The 16,796-nt window shown below is 40.1% G+C and overlaps 1 protein-coding gene across 2 annotated transcripts; it reads left to right on the forward strand.

The window, feature by feature from the left end:
• Positions 1-13,831: 13,831 nt before the first annotated feature.
• Positions 13,832-16,429, forward strand: atp5mc3a (ATP synthase membrane subunit c locus 3a). 2 transcript variants are annotated; one of them, XM_085135925.1, is made up of 5 exons: positions 13,832-13,932; positions 14,133-14,229; positions 14,996-15,070; positions 15,562-15,752; positions 15,856-16,429. In XM_085135925.1, the coding sequence occupies exons 2-5, from the start codon at positions 14,191-14,193 to the stop codon at positions 15,968-15,970; spliced, it is 420 nt and encodes a 139-aa protein (XP_084992051.1). In that variant the 5' UTR covers positions 13,832-13,932; positions 14,133-14,190; the 3' UTR covers positions 15,971-16,429. The 2 variants fall into 2 exon arrangements, with proteins under 2 accessions (XP_084992051.1, XP_084992052.1); XM_085135926.1 differs by having other exon boundaries at positions 13,926-14,020.
• Positions 16,430-16,796: the final 367 nt, after the last annotated feature.

A 16,796-nucleotide genomic window follows, 5' to 3' on the forward strand; every position in this document is an offset into this window, starting at 1 on the left:
AGAAGCCCAGCTATAGGATGATCATGGTACATAGATTTTCTTGCATTAGGATTTTAATGCCTTTGTTTTTGATGTTGTATCTTTAAGTACATTTTGCATTTCTTTGCACTCTTTCTAGTGAGCCTCTTCATTATTGCAGTCTGTCTGCTTCTTTGTATGCACCTTTGTATGGGTCTTGTCCACTTTATGCACAGGGGCAACCTTTAACTTTTCCCAGCGACGGATTAATGTAATCCTCAATTTTTTTTTCCATCCATCACAAAATTATTTAAGTCAACATGAGGCTAAATCCAGCATAATGTCTATGAAAAGCAGCTGGAGTCAGCGCAGCACTTGGCATAATCCATATCTGTGTATGCAAACATACGCCAGTGGCCCACTTATAACTTAAATGACTAGTTTAGTTAACCTTACTGTTTAAGCGTAACATATTGTTATGACAGCAATAGAGCACTGCATAATTTCTATGGCATTAGCATCAGTCATCGGGCCGCCTGCTATAAATACACCTGACAGCACAACTGTTTCAGAGGTGCTCGTTGCAGGATAGCGCGCAGGACTCCAGAGGTGAGGTACTTTGATATTGCAGCTCATGAAATATTTGCTGACTTCTATCACCTATGGGACTACTGTTCTGATGGAGCCAATGATATGTGCCCCTATTAGTCTCTAAGGATTTTTCCTAGCCCACTTTCACCCGATCTGTGCCAATTAAGTAGCAGAATTATGTATATTAGTTGAAGTCACTTGTACTTCCATGCAAAGGGGTGCATATAGGGAAGGATGACAGAGGGATACTGTTGAATAATTAGAGTGAATTTTCATAGCCCTGGAAACTCAATCATACGCTGCCATATGCTAACTATTTTTAACCTATTCTTTCCTCCTCCCCTACCCTCTTTCTTTCATATACACTGCTGCAGAAATGAAGAACAAACTTAACTCTCTTTTCATACGGCTGCTGTTACTTTGCCAAAAGTAATTGTTCAAAAGGACTTCATGAAAACAAAGGGCGGAAACAGTCACTTCGAAAAAAGCCGCTTTCTAGCTGAAGTTGAAAGCATAACAGGTGCTTTCTTAAAATAAACTTGGTTTAATCTTTTTTCTCTTCTCATGCCTAATTTTCATTTCCCTTTATCGATGATAAACAAGTAAATGGATCCCAAAAGTTACGCATGAAAAAACTGTAATTGAGCTCCTCAGTTTCTCTAAACTCATTAAGTCATGCTTGACTTGCCATCCATACAATGCTCACAGCAATAGCTCCTCAGTCTTCTTTATGTTGCCGGGTGGTTTGTGGAAATATGGAGTGTCACAAGCAGACCTCTCCTCCTCACAAACACTTCCCACAGTCATCAGCATTCTAATGACTCACCACTGCCGTCCCAGGGTGTTTATTTTTAGAGATAGAGAGATTGATGAGATGCTCATATCATCCTTAACCACCAACTAATTAACTAATTAGGACATTCAAATGAAGACTTGCTCTGGATAATGCAGCGTGGCTTTGGCATGGGCAAACAGCACTTGATTCTAACTGCTTGACTCAGCCGAGGAGGGGTTCAGTGTCGTGGTTCACGTTTGCCTCGTTGGTGCCAAATAGTTCATCCGCTTTATTGATGTAGGCGGGTATCGATGAGACAAAATGATGCTGTATCGGATGACCAAAGTAGCAGCCGTGACACCGACATTATCAACAGAGCATCTTTTATATTCATGTATTCATGCACTAATCAGAGCATGTGTTCCTCCTTACAGTTTCTCACGCAGGTGTTCATGAAGAGGGCTGTGTGTTGATCAATGAGGTGTCATCCAAACCCGACCAAACCGATGCACCACTTTCACTGTCTGAGGCGTACTCGTATTTGTCCAAGATTTCCAATGATTTTCAATCAGGCTCCACTTAGGCTGACTTTGAACTTTGAACTCTTGCTTGCTCAGGACTCTGAAGCTTACCGAGGCAAATATCTCACTGTCTGTATTCTAATGAGTTTTTTACCATTGACTCGTTCACCCTTTCACCTTGTTCTCACCACGATTAGATCCTCTGTGGTCAGATCTCTATCATTATCCATCTATTCACACTGATTGCTCATCCGCCAGGTGTAATGTGTCAGCATTTTGTGGACTTTAATTGGAAGAAGATATAGATGATGGCTTATAGCTGTTGTAAGTCAGCTCCTTGAAAAGGCTAACATGTAGTGGAGCCATGAGACATCTGATCAGCCCTGTAGTCTCCTGATTATGATTGATATGATGCATCCCATTCTCGGCTCACTTTAAAAAATAGAAACAGAAAAAGCTTTTGACACCAGCGTTTGAGGGTTTAATCCCACATGTCTCCATTTTAAAGGTTAATAATCCTTTTAATTAAAAGATAAGCCTGTATTGAACACAAAATGTAATCACCAAAGGATTACAGAGAGAGATGAATATAGCCGAAGCAATTAGTCCAATAATTAAGGCTTTAGTGCCGGACAGAGACGAGAGAGTGCTGGTGATGTGTCATAAAATTCATAGAGTTGTTAGGGCGCTGTGAATGCGTTTGGTTGCAGCTTTACAGCAGCATGCCTGCATGTGCACTCGGGGTGGTGGTGAAACATGGCGTCCCAGTGGATGGAGCTGCAACAGCTGTTCTTGCCTGAGCCTGGTGTTTCGCACAATATGATCGCTCCATCAGCGAGCCCGCTCTCCTAACTGCCGCATCTGCATTCATCAAACACACTTATCAATAAAGAGGACCGTGCAACAATAAATGATCTCTGAGAGGAAACAAAGTAGCCAGGGTGGAAAAAAATGTCAGGCGCTCACTTTAATCACTGATGTTGTTAATCAATAAAGCAGCTTCATATCTTTTAATTAAAGTTTTATTCCCAGCAAATGTTTGCCGACTCTGCCTGCATGTCTTTTGTTTTTTTTTTCTCCTTCATTAATGGAACCAGTTGGGACTGGAGAATGGAGGTGGCAGCTGCTGATGACCAGTCACGATGGGGCACTTGTGTTTGTAATTGCATTTTGTCACCTACAGAGGGTGTTAAGAATCCTTGTTAAAAGCTGGGGGAAAATCTCACAGTAACAATTATTGTAGAGCAAATTACCAGGTAGGCAATATCTAAGCTGTCAGGAAAGGTTAGGAGAAATGAGAGGAAGAAGATGGACTATTCAGACATTCATCATGGCCATAGTTGCCACTTCCAAATTGAAAATTGGACGGAATGCATCCTCCATTTTCTCAAAATCTGAATGAGTTAGTTCTGATTATTGCTGTGATTGACAGAAAGGCCTGGATAAATAAATAGGATGGTAATTCATTTCTGTGCTTGTGTCTTAGATCCTTTCCCAGACATCACCTCTCACTGTTTTGGCATTTACATTAATGATTCAGCCAGGATCAGACAGCCCACACGGACATGTATGTGAGCAGGAACATGATAGATGCACATGAACATGTATTAATGGATCTAATCTGGCCTTGGATGGTTTGGGGAGGATTTCTTCATTGGCACTAGCTGCACTGGTACCATTGCAAGGTGTTGCCATGTGAGATTTCCCCTCTACCATCTGTCTCTTTCAACTCTGTATATTACATTTACACCACATGCTTGGAAATGTAGCTTCCTGGTTTTAATGGGAATGTGAGGGAACCGTAAAATAAATATTCTCCTTCCTCTGGCACGCAGGGTGTTGCCGGAGCCAAGAGCATCGTCTGTGTTCATTTGCAACAGCACTGTCCTTTGAATTCTATTTATGGCGAGCTATAAATTGAATTATTGAAAAGCTATTGTTTGTTGCATGAAATCAGCGAAGCAGTAAAGGGGTTAAAGTCAAAGAGTTATAAAAACAATAAGCAAGGGCGTGAAAAAAATCTACTCCAATCAGGACTGGGTCAATATTTAGACCCTCACCATATCACGGGATTTAATAGGACATGCTCCATGTGTATTTATAGATTGCAGACATCTGCTGAAAATGGGAAAAGGTTTAGGCAGTATTGATTCAGATTTTTTGTGTTGTTTTATTCAGTAGCACATACAGTAGGTAGCTTAGTTTTGGGGAGGGTTACGTTTTGGGACATGATCTAGTTTGGTGGAAAAAGTAGGCCTGACTTAGAGGAAAAACTTATAAAAAAAAGAAATCCTGTGGGTACCGAGGACAGGCTGAGTTTTACCTGCTGTACTTCAGCCTGACGTTTAAGATCATTTTTTTATTCTTGTAGTTTAGGTGCACAGTATTGTGGTACTGCACTGAATCAGCTGTCTATTTGATCTGTAACTGATCTAATAATCACGAAAGGCCAATCATTCCATCATTCAGTATTTCCAGCTTGAGGACTGTTATTGAGATGCAACAGGAACATGTAAAGATGCTGATTTTTGGCTTTTTGTACCATGGTCTGAAATTTTATGAGCCAGACAGTTAATTGATTTATCCAGAAAATAATCAGCAGTAGATTAACTAATAAATAAAGACCTCTCAAGTGCCATATTTCTGCTAAAATGATCTCGTAAAGACCTCCTCTTTCAGCTCTTAGTCATTTGCAAGCTGTGGCCATTGTTGATTCAAGGTGAGACCTGATATTATTGCCTTATAGGCTTGTGTTTTTATTGTTGTTATTTTCAAGAATGGGCCCATTTTGTCATTTAATTGAGGCTCATGGGCTCGGCTGCGAAACGGCGCACAGGGGAATAAGACGTCAAGCGGCTGAATTTCCACAGCCATTAACTGTTCCACACTCAATTAGAATGCATAGGATCCTGACATTTCATAACTTATGGGTCTCCAGGCTGATATAACCCCCCGCTATAAAAGAAGCAACATTGTGAAGACACCGAGCCAGATACTTACATCCTCTCTGAGGTTTTAACCAATTGCTTTGTGAATTTTTGCAGTGTAAAAAAAAATCATGGTTGGTTAAGAGCAATGCATGATGTGATTTAAAAAAAAAAAAAGCCTTGCAGGGGCTCCGTGTTGCAGCTGCTGTTTCTGTGTAGGTGTGGCATAAAAATATTGTGCTGTTTTGCTCAGAAGAAGTCAGATACTGCTGTTTATATGCTACATCATCTCAAACTATCAATTAGATCCAGTTTCATGGCAACATTCCCCTCTTTCCTTATCTATTAAATCACACTGCATACCAGAAATAACAAGAACGGAGGATACACGTATGACACTGTTGTAATGCAGCATAAATATGAAATATGAACGGCAGCAAATTGAGCCACTTAATAAAAACTAGGATTTGTTATGCTATGAGCCATCTCGTGGAAGGTGATCCTGACAATCAGAATTATGATGAAAGAAATGTAGTTTGATTGCTGTTTAATTTTCTTTGGTGATCTCTCGCCGCCGCTATAGCTCAGGTTGAAAACAGACAGGTTCTATTTGCCAGGTAATTAATAACAGTCCGCTGAGGCAAGATTCAGCTATTATTTCTAATATGGTGTGTGATTGTAAAAAGTACCTTTTCGAACGGTACGATTGCATTCATTTATATCTTGTTATATTGTAAATGCTTTTCCAGAGCTCTAATTTATACAAAGTGAAGGCAAATTTTCAGCAGAACCATCAGTAATCGAATTTAAAGGGAGGCTGCAGCTATCTGAAGGGTTACCAATTAATTCAAATTGATTGCCTGTAATAATTTAGTATATTACAGAGCAGCATTAAGCTTTCATTACATGGGCCGTGACTGTTCCTCCTTTGAGTTTTTCAACTTATTTTTCATCAAACAGGTCTGACCCTTAATAACTCAAATCATGAATACCTTTATGTAATGTAGAGGTGATGAGTTTTAAGAGAGTTACTGCGAACATAAAGTACTGAGCATGGATAGGACGAGAGCAGGGAAATTGAAGCCAGAGGTTGGGCAATAGATCACACTTTCTTTGGGCTCTCCGTTGGTGGCAAACCAATAAAGTTAAAATAGGTGAGGCCCTCTGCCATGAACAACAAAGCACCATCAGCAGTGCCTCCAAGACGGAGCCTTCTATAGGTCACCACTGCTGTGACTCTCGACAAAATGACAGATTAACGACAACAGGTTGAGCCCCGTACTTTCGGCCGCCCACAATCTCAATTATGTCTGTCTTAATGTACACTGAACAGCCACAATCGCAGGGCCATGGACAGGGTAAACACACTTGCAGGAAGCAGACTAGTGACAGGATAATAAAGTGCCATGATTGATTCAGCTTACTGTGTGCCACATCGGTTTATTGTGTGGGAGGAGTGGTACCAGATTGTGTGGGGTTCTGTGATGAGCTATCTGTTGTCTGGGGCTCTGAGCTGGGATTCTATGTAAATGTAAAGATCAAGCTCCTTATAGCTGCTGTGTAGTGTTTTGTATTGTTTTCAACTAGTCTTTAAATAGCTGTTGTATATTATCAATGTTTATGGTAATAGTCAGATCTAGTATTGGAAAATTAGAAAGAGCCAAAAACTAGTGAATTATAATAAAATAGCTAAAATTCATAAATGCGCTTCCTTCCTTCCTTCCATACTTTTAAATGTATTAGGATATTTTACTTAGTCATGTTTAGGCTAACCCCCCTCCTTTTTTTTCTTTTTTTTTTTTTAGATCTCAATAATATCTTTTCATAGTACAACGATGTAACATGTTTTCAAAAGGATTTTTAAAAATCTGTTACCTAGTTAATATGTGGCCAGGAGCAACTGTTTGGCTGTGCACGCACACTGGAAAGAGAGTTAATGCATATTAATGAGGCCTATAAAAGCAACTAATTGAGCATTCCGGATCTTGCTGAGTTGGGCATCTGTGAGTGACATTGTGCAGCACCAGGACCTACACCAGACTGCCCTTTATTAGCTCTCTGAACTGGGATGTAGGTCAGGCCATTAAAAGCAGGAAGGGCTCTTTCAGTAAATATTGCTGTGACAGCCTCATACTTGACACCACAGTATGTGAGCACTGTGCGGGCGGCGTTTGCAGCAGCCGCACGGTAAATGCCTCTAAGTAAGGCGACGTTGTCGAATGAATTGCCGCACCAAAAAGTTAATCCTAGTTTAAAGCAATTTAATTGAGCACAATAAAAAGCAGCCATATGCCTCCCATAAAAATCAACAACGTTCCGTGTCAGTGCTAAGTAAACACGCCTGGAATTTCAGTTCATGCCGAACATATTATAAGTCTCATATCCACTAATTTTGCTGATGATTGAAACAAAACTCCCATCCACTTATTGTTTAGTCATTTGGAGGTGATATTCACATTAGTTAAAGGGCTGCTTGTCAGTTGCATATCATAAACCCATCATTATTTTAAAATAGAGACTTGTTTTGTTCATGAGGAGTACAAAGCTTTGTCAAAGCCTCGCCACACTCAGGTAAAGACACATTTAGCAGTTAAATGCACTTTAAATCAACACCCAGCCATTAAATTTCAGAGTGATGACTGAAATAAACCGAGCTAGACAGAACACTACACTAAATCACCGTCTAAAACTATAAGTAGTAGGGCAGTAATATCTCAATAGGGGGCAGCACACTGTCATTACAGATTGGCCTTTAAATCATATTTAATTGCTCTTTTGTGTAGTAGACTGAAACTGCAGTTTTCCTCGAGCTTGAAATACACCTTTCTTATAATCTACTATACAGTGTGCACCATATAGTGTCTGTCTATCAAATTCATTCTCCATATGCCGTCCTTAACAACCTTCTGTCTGCTCACGTGCATATCTGTGTTGGTTGTTGGAATAAAAACAGACGGCAGCACATCCAGTCATGGACCACACTGTGAGGTCAAGCAGATTCCTCCAACGCCATCGCCTTCGTTTCTTTTCCTGTCATCAGCTTTGGCTGGTTTTTACTAAAGTGTCATAAGCCATTTGATTGTAAATCTTAGTGACCTTGAAGTCACTACAGAAAACAGAGATCCGTAAACCAATCATCGCACGGCTGCCCCTGTCAGCCACGCTCCTGTTCACACAGTCGCTGACTGAATTTCCTGATGTTAAACAGAGAGAGGAAAGGGGATTAAAGCTCGGTTCAAGCTGGTGTTTTGTGAAAAACAAAATGTCAGTTTTTAAACTTTATTTAAAATCCAGCCAATATTGGCCAATAGAGTACTTCTGCTAAGGAATAATTTAATAAAATCTCCCTGTTCACTGGAATGCTCGTAAGAACAGAGCATGCAGTGGATATAGGGGTGTTACAGACTTAGCTAAAAAGTCAGGATGAAGACTAATGATACTGCAGCCTTCAGCATTTCCCAGACCACTTCCAACTGCTTTGCTCAGCAGCAGCACAAACATGAGTGTTATTATGGATTTGCAGAAAAATTGATTTCTGTGAATGTCCTTTAAATCTTTCCGAGATAAAGAATGCTTGCTTCATTTCTGTGGGATGATTTTCAGCTGTATCAGGAAACTGCCTGCATACTCCAGCTCTGGATTATTGGAGCCGCTGCTTGAAGGCTGTCTGTACTCTCGCTGAATATGATTCTCAGAATCTTTCCACACGAGTTAAAGAACTGCCAGTTTCTTAAAATTTTTCACAAGCTGCGGCTCTGCAGAGCAGTGACCTGGATTCAGTCGCCACCTGATTTCACACCTGTTCTCCAGTTTGCTTAGGGACTAAAACTGCAAGTGTTATGATAGCGTATGATCATCAGTGCAGTAATTACCAAGTGTGCCACCCACGAGAAATGGAGCAGTCACATTTTTTAGCTTTGCTGGGCTTGGAAATTTTTTCTCGTGAACATATAATGATTAATAAACTGAGACCACTTTTCCTGCTACATATTGGCTCTTAGCATTCGAAAATGTGAAAGTGGTTTGATAATTATAGACCAAACTGCATGAATACATTTAGCCAGAATAGTTTCTTTCACTAAGGATTTTTTCATTTGTGAAGCAAAACTACAACCACCAGAGCTACCTAATTTTGTGTTAGTACTATAGAAAAAACTGAAGTTATAGGCACTTATTTCTTTAAGGACATTGTGTTTATATTTCTTTGAATTTGAATAATATTTTAGCAAAAATGATTGGTTTATGTGCCTAAATTGTTTTGTTGCTATATCAACTCTTGTTTGTTCTGTTCTGATTCTCAGGACAAGCATTTGTATGATGTTGTGAGAGTGCAGTAGGGATGGGAATTGATAAGAATTTAACAATTCCAATTCAATAAACGATATCACATGTTGATTCTCTTATCTATTGTTATTGGGTCCTCATTGGCTTTGTTTTGAGAGTCACCACCATTGCTAAGCAGCATTAAAGAAATTACATTCATGCAAATTAAATGCACGTTGGAGGTGAAATGTTTCTGCATATTTGTTGAGGTATTTCCCTTCTTTGTTTTGTTGGAGTATTGTAGTCGTTATTCAAAAAGTCATTGTTACACAGAACCCTTTTCTTAAAAGCAAAGCAATGAAAAAGTACTTTGTTATACTACTCGTTACATTACTTTAATGTTACTCTGTAAAAGGTTCTGAAACACAGTCATAATCATAGTCGCCATTTAACAATATAAACTTGAGGCTAGAACCCCAAACCAACACAAATCCCTAATGGGGACACACTTAGCTAAGATCTTTCTCTTAGTAGAAAACAAAGTTGACCACACCAAGCAAAGATGAAAACCAGCACAAAAAAGCAATTGCCATAGTAATTCTGCTTTAGAAATGTGAACAGGTAGAAACGAAGGCTGCAGCCTGACTGCTCATCTGCTTGTCACCTGTTGAAGTTAAGGATCTGGCTGCTGGATTCACTCAGCTTTTACTCTTGGTTCTTGGCTAGCTTAGCGTTAGCATGCTGTCTTGGCAGATGTTTGTAAAGAACCGAAGTTTTGTTAGCACCATAATGCAGTTGTTTCTGTCCTTGATGCAGTTTTCCACTTCCATTCTTCTCGTCCTTTTGTGCAATAAAATAAATGTCCATATCCACGCTCTAGACTCCATCACTATTTTCCTCCTGTGACACGCAAACTGTAATCAGCTGATAGTAGTGCAAGTGCAAGAAATGATTAGCGGGATCAATAGGTAGGCAGACTAATGATTCCAAGGAATTGGACTACTAGGAACCGGTTTTCTACAAGAACCGGTTCTTGATTCCCATCCCTAGAGCGTAGGCTATGTTGGTTGCGGCTTTTACACATATAAACACACAGAAATAAGAAGGAACCAGCCCAAGGAGAGATTTGTAGATAAAAGTCAACCAATGGGAAAGTCTATGGATGTACAGAGATGACCGTTTAGCAACAGCATACAGAGAACAGTGACGTACACAATTTCCACAGCTAGCAATAAAACGTGAAGCACAAGGATAGACAGCATCCAACCTTTATAAGTACTGGCCAGGTGCATTCATGAAAAGCAGATCACCATAATCCAATACAGGTTAGAAAAATTGAGAGGTGCATAACTGCACATGCACAGTTGCGCCATGTCACAGGGGTGCACGGTGAGCATAAAAACACGGCTGCATCTGTCACCCACTTTGCAACCCACCAAGCCCCCCAGCTCCTTCTTTCATGCTGTATTTGATTTAATTAAAACCTGCCCTGTTCAGTACTCGAAAACCGTGCTGCTAACTATTAATTGGCACAGAAAGAATAAAACAGGCTTATCAGACTGATGTGTTGAGGAACACATAGGGCTACTTAGCGTTACTTTAATTTACATTTTGGCTACACAAACAAATAAAAATACTGAATGAATTATTCTCAGATAGCTAATTGGTACAATCACTGTCTCAGCATAAAAACCAAAAACATTGAGATATGTACTATTAATTTTTCATCATTAAAGGTCTGCAGATTGCTTGTTTTAACCCACTTCCAGTTTAAAACCCATATATATTTGTAAGCTTAAAGCAGACAATGTAAGTAATAAGTTAAGAAAATCTTTGTTAGATTGAACATGTGTTTATGTGATCTAAACCATTCAACAAGTGTTCCCATCCTACAATTTACTGCTTTTTTCTCTCCACAGACAGATTTTAAAAGGTTTAGGAGTAAAAACACCAGGAGCAGAACACAAGTGAACTGTAGCCCTGCAGGCTGTGTTTCCCTGTTCTTGACAAAGAAAGGAGTCTCAGTAGTTTCGTGCAGGATCCAGGGATAGAGATTAGCATGGAGCCATCAGCAGCGCTGCAGTCCCTCCCTACCTTGCTTCTGCTGTCAGACCGCCTCCTCCCTGCTTGTCAGAAGCTCCGACGAGGAGCTGTAAAAACCTTTTCCCCTCTCCTTAACAACTGCAAAACAACACGCACACACCCCGGCTGAGGTGCCTGCTTTTCTGAGGCCTCTGACAGGACGTGCTGCAGGCACAAATTGTAATTCATAAAGGTTAAGGGGGTCAATGCCTTTTATTACCAGTCTGAGTGCATCCAGCTTGATGGGGCGGGCATGCAAATGGAATGTCTCAGAGTGTTCTATGCAAGAACTCAGACAGCGAGTGCGTGCATGCCTCTGAATGGGAGGAAGTAAAGGTGGGTAAAGGGTGTCGGGGGGAGGGGGGTGAGATCGGCTGCTCTCTCCACCCTCCACAGCCATGTAGGACCACACAGCCGCTGCCCGGTTAATTAGACAGTATGACATTGACCTCAGGTAGTTAACGGCCACTTTGATGTGTGCCATCTTGCAATTAATATATTGTAAATCTTCGTGTTTTATCATACGGTTAGCTCTGACCTATAAGTTGCTGCGCAGCACTTGGACATAAAGTGCGTTCTGTCATTCTACATTGTGCATTAACACAATTCAGTTGCAACGGGGTAAATCTGTCAGATGGTAATTTTGCCAAGAAAGCTCTCTATTTCTCTTTTGTGCAAGAGCTCTAGTCCAAACCAGACATAGAATCAGAAAAATATATAAAAAGTATTTTACCCACAGGAGTGTTGCTATGTCACAATTAATGACTAATTCACTAGGAAATTTATAACTGTGTCACTGTGGAATAGGTTGGTGTCTCTCCTCTTTTGTGCTGTTACCATGACCCCAGCAACAAAGGCTCTGGTCACATCAGACCCTATTGCTCCCTCTGCTGGACCTCAATGAGAATGACCTTGTCCTGCGTTATAAAATCTGTACATGTTTCAGGCTGTACTCACGATACAATGGTTCAATAACAAGATAACAACTTTGTAATTTGAGATATTGCCAATCAGTGTGCAGGTTGGAGACAGCAGCAATGAGAAAAAGACAGGAGGGCAAGTTGGAGGTGGCAGAGTTAAAGATATTAGCATTTACATTGGGATTGACCAACATGGAAAAGATTAGAAATGAGTATATCAGAGGAAAAGCTCAGGTTGAGCAGTTACAAGACAAAGTTAGAGAGGAGAAGGGGAAATGATGTGCAGAGGAGGGATAGTGGATACTTTGTACAAAGGATGTTGAAGATGAAGCTGCTAGGCAGGAGAACAAGAGGAAGACCACAGAGAAGGTTTAGAGATGTAATGAAGGAGGACATGCAGAAGGAGATTGGTGTGACAGGTGGATGATGCTGGGGATAGAGTGAGGTGTGGCAGATCCACTGTGGCGACATAGATGCTTGGCTCTGGTCTGTAATGCAAGCTTTCAAACACCTTTCAATTCTGCAATGTAAAGATTCTGATCAAATACAAAGATATAAAGATATAAAATAGAACAGATTGGAACATTTAAGAACAGAATATCATTAAAAAAAAGTGCATACAATAGTATAGAACAGAACAAATAAAACTGAATGGATTAGAATAAACAGGAGTACAATTGTAGATCTGAAGGGAATAGTACATAACAGAATAAAATGAATTATACCAGAACAGAGTCAACACAGTACAATAGAATGGAGTAGCATGCAGCTGTTATGTGGTTTCTCAATGCATAAAATCTGTCACTGTCTTCCTCTGTGTTTCTGGTACATATGTGATCTACTGACTGATCCCACTCAATGGTTATGAGGTCAGAAATCTGTGGTTTCATGTTCATTGTAAAACTGAAAAGATCATATCTGAGGAGCCAGTGGGACTTTCCTTCCTTTAAGCCAGCTTGCAGCAAAGGCATGCTCCCCATGCTCATTACCTTTCCATCACAGACCAGCTGCTGTGGAGTCATTCATCACGATTACAAATCTGCCTGGTGCTGGTAGCCTGCAGCTCCAACATCAGCCTGTGAGGAGCATAGATAGGCCCTAGTCATCAGTCCCCCTGGACAGAGTGTTAAATTCACACCACAACAGGTGATAGAGGTGGACAGCAGCGGGCAGGTTTTGTTATGAGAGAAAAACTAATGCTGAAATGTGGGGTTGAATTCTACCTCTACCTGGAAAATGGTCTCACAGTGTTGGCCGTGCTGAATTTAAATATATTACACGAGAGAAAGAGAAACTAATGATGTATCTGCACTTAAACAAAATATCACTCATTTTCACAGCAGGACTGAGGATGTGTGTGGTATTTCTCAATATTTAAGAGTGGATAGATTGATGTTAAGTATCCCTACTCAAACACTTGGCATTGCCACTTAATTATTTGAGTTAATTAGTTAATTACATGATTTTGTTCAGTAATGAAATACATCCTTCTTTTGTCGCTACATCCATGAAGTAATGTCATAAACCTGTTTTAAAAATATAGAAAATGATCAAGTAATGCTTCAGACTCAGTGATTGGTGATAAGAAAGAATTGGAAAAGCAGGTAAATGTAATTGTTTTTTTTTTTAACTTTAAAAAATCTGATTTCTTAACATTGAATGTAGTAGAGCTGGCCATTTCAAATAGTACAAAACATTTTTAAATATCCATCTGAACTTTTTTCTCACATTAAAATTTAAACAAAACGTACTTAGACATTTATTAATAAAGTTTCTTCCCGGCTGATTTTCAATAAAGTTTCATTGAAACGACCTTCCCAGTCACCATCCGGGCCTCTTACGAACACCCCATCGCACATGCGCACTCTTCCACTGTGGTTCGACCTCTGCAGTCGGTAAGTGTGTAATGGCAGTTTGAATGAGAAGCGTATCTTTATAAATCCCTTTTCATCCTCTCTTTAAGCTGCGCATTGCAGTGCGCAAGTGAGGATAGCATACAGAACGGATGTGAATGCATTTATGAATGCTGTTATTTTCTCTACTGGGCATTTTTACACCCGTTTGACCTTAATTCTCTCCGATCTTCCCTCCATAGAGAAACCCGGGATTCAACCAGATTTGACCGAACCGGTTAAAACTACCTAAACTGGAAAATGTACGCCTGCGCTAAATTCGTCTCCACGCCGGCTGTGGTGAGTTTCTCCTCGTCTGTGTGTTTCTTTGAGTCGGACTTCTCTTAATGTCGCTAATAAAGCCGGTGGGCCTCTGGTTGAACTTGACTACAGCTTTCCTGCAAGGGTATCAGACTAGGCCGGGAGCTTAGCCGGCTAATGCTAAACCAGTAATTCACATTCATTTTTTAATGGCAGCAGAATGGGTGCAATGTTCATGAAATTTACGCATGCGATTTTTTTTTTAAATTGTTAATAATGCATCTATAATCCTGCGTTAGCCTTTAGCACGTAGCTCCCATTATGGCCGCTAGCTAAGGTCATTTAGGCCTTCTATTAGCAGAACAAGGCGAAGACAGGGTGCACAAGACCTCGCACTTTGCAAACAATACAGAAATGGTGACATTTTCCGTTTGGGCTGCCAGCTTGCACGTACATATATCCTGGAGTGTCTTTATCCAAGGTCATGATACTGGTTTTGGAGGCTAATCAGTTTGAATGACAACACAAATGGGTGTTAGCTAACTTGCACTGGAATTTTATTGTAATATGCCAACATCATTGCTCAACAGTAAACTTTTAATACTACTTGCAGTCATCACTAAGTGCCACAGGTCACACATTGCAATAAATTACACTGTGACATTCAAGGAGTCATCCACCTTCAAACATACCCACAAATGGGGAATAGTTGCCACTGTTAAAGCACATGTGTGATACTGAGCATACACACATGTAAATTATTGATCTAGACTCATTATTCATGTTTTTGGTGTTGTTGTTGCAGGTCCGTGCTGGTTCCCGGGTTCTTTACCGACCTCTGTCTGCCTCTGTGCTGTCCAGGCCCGATGTCAAATCAGAGGTAAGAAGAAATGCAGGCTTTCTGCAACTTCTACAGCCCTTCTTAACAGTGCAGTGTTGGAAATTATTACCTAAATTACCACTGTCAATTTTGTATAGCACATTTCATAATACGGAAACTCCGTGTGCTTACCATAAAAGATAAAGACCAGCTATGCAAGTCTGCAGTGTCTGAAAGCAATAAAAGCAACAGATCAAAGTTTTAAAATAAATAAAATACAAGTTAAAACACACATGCAATAAATAGTACAACCTTTATGTGCGGATTTCTGCTCTGTAGTTTAATCTTTACGTTTAAAACTTGCCGGTAAAATGGCAATTTTTTTTGATTAATGGTGTGACAGAACTACTTAAAATTTCCCTAAATTTCAGACTGTGCCTCCTATATTACTCCTGTCATCTGTTGCCACACTGTTTTAAATGTCAGATGATGTTTACATTGAGGCGGGCAGCGAAAGGACAGTGTTTACAGTGCCTCTTCTCTTGTTACAGAGTAGTGTTGCTCTGTTGCCCCAGAGCCCCCTGAGCCAGGCTACACTGAGAGGCTTCCAGACCAGCGCTATCAGCAGGGACATTGACACTGCCGCCAAGTTCATTGGTGCTGGAGCCGCCACAGTCGGAGTAGCTGGATCTGGTGCTGGAATTGGGACAGTGTTTGGTAGTCTCATCATTGGCTATGCTAGGTTTGTTTTAATTTCAGTGTCTTTATTCTTCACTATAACGCTAATTGATTCCTTGTGTGTTCTGTAAATGTGCTGATGGCTTATTTTCTTCCTTTCTTTGCAGGAACCCGTCTCTGAAGCAGCAGCTGTTTTCATACGCTATCCTGGGATTCGCCCTGTCTGAAGCCATGGGACTGTTCTGTTTGATGGTGGCTTTCCTTATCCTGTTCGCTATGTAAAACTCTGCTGTCAGACAAAATTTTCATTAGAGATGTGACTACATATTTTATTGTGGCTACCAAAATTGTTCCGTGTTGGTGTCATGGGAAATGTACATTTTCAAGTCTTTTAGACACTGTCAAAAAAGCCAAGACATGTATTGTACAAATGTAAGAAATTACGTGATTAAAATACATGTGTTTGACTATTTAACAATGGCAGTAACTTTTATGTCTGGATTATAAATGCTAACACAACAGAAAGCACTTGGCCTTCATGAATGTCATCTTTTCGGTGAAGCAGGTGCTTAGACTTGCCATTACTCAGCCTTGTTTTCATAGACTATAACATGCAAGCTTTTTGGGGTCCACCTTAATGACTTTTTGGTTCAGCTGCACTTAAGTAATATTGTATTCAGGCAGCAAGTGAGTGCTTGCTTTTGTAAATGCCACTGAATAAATCTAGCTGATTTTAATTGAGCTAAGTAATGGGTTTTGAATTTTTTGACTTGTGATGAAAGCCCCCGGTTTCAAAAGCTGACAGATTGTAGTCATTACACCTTTATTGGTGGCTGCTTTCACTGGCTGAGCTTAAATTTGAAGAGGTAAAATCAGTCCTAAAAAATGCCAGAGATGATAATCATTAAGTCACTTATCAAGCAGAAATGCTTAACATTCATTGTCAAGGGTGATCTTTAAATATCTGTTTAAGATTTGGCTCACCCAAACAGTTGTACAATCCTTTACTATGATAAGGTAATATTTGTCACTTGTAATGAAAAGAAATGATACAGCATAGATCCAAATGTATAACAATATAAAATGGTGTTTTATATATATATATATA

This window comes from Neolamprologus multifasciatus, chromosome 16 (genome assembly GCF_963576455.1).
Source record: "Neolamprologus multifasciatus chromosome 16, fNeoMul1.2, whole genome shotgun sequence".
In the NCBI taxonomy this organism is placed as follows: domain Eukaryota; kingdom Metazoa; phylum Chordata; class Actinopteri; order Cichliformes; family Cichlidae; genus Neolamprologus; species Neolamprologus multifasciatus.

Coding starts and splice junctions, on each gene's coding strand:
- atp5mc3a (XM_085135925.1), top strand. CDS start 14,191: ATGTACGCCTGCGCTAAATTCGTCTCCACGCCGGCTGTG. Junction 14,230..14,995: donor TCGTCTCCACGCCGGCTGTG/GTGAGTTTCTCC, acceptor TTGTTGTTGCAG/GTCCGTGCTGGTTCCCGGGT. Junction 15,753..15,855: donor CTCATCATTGGCTATGCTAG/GTTTGTTTTAAT, acceptor CTTTCTTTGCAG/GAACCCGTCTCTGAAGCAGC.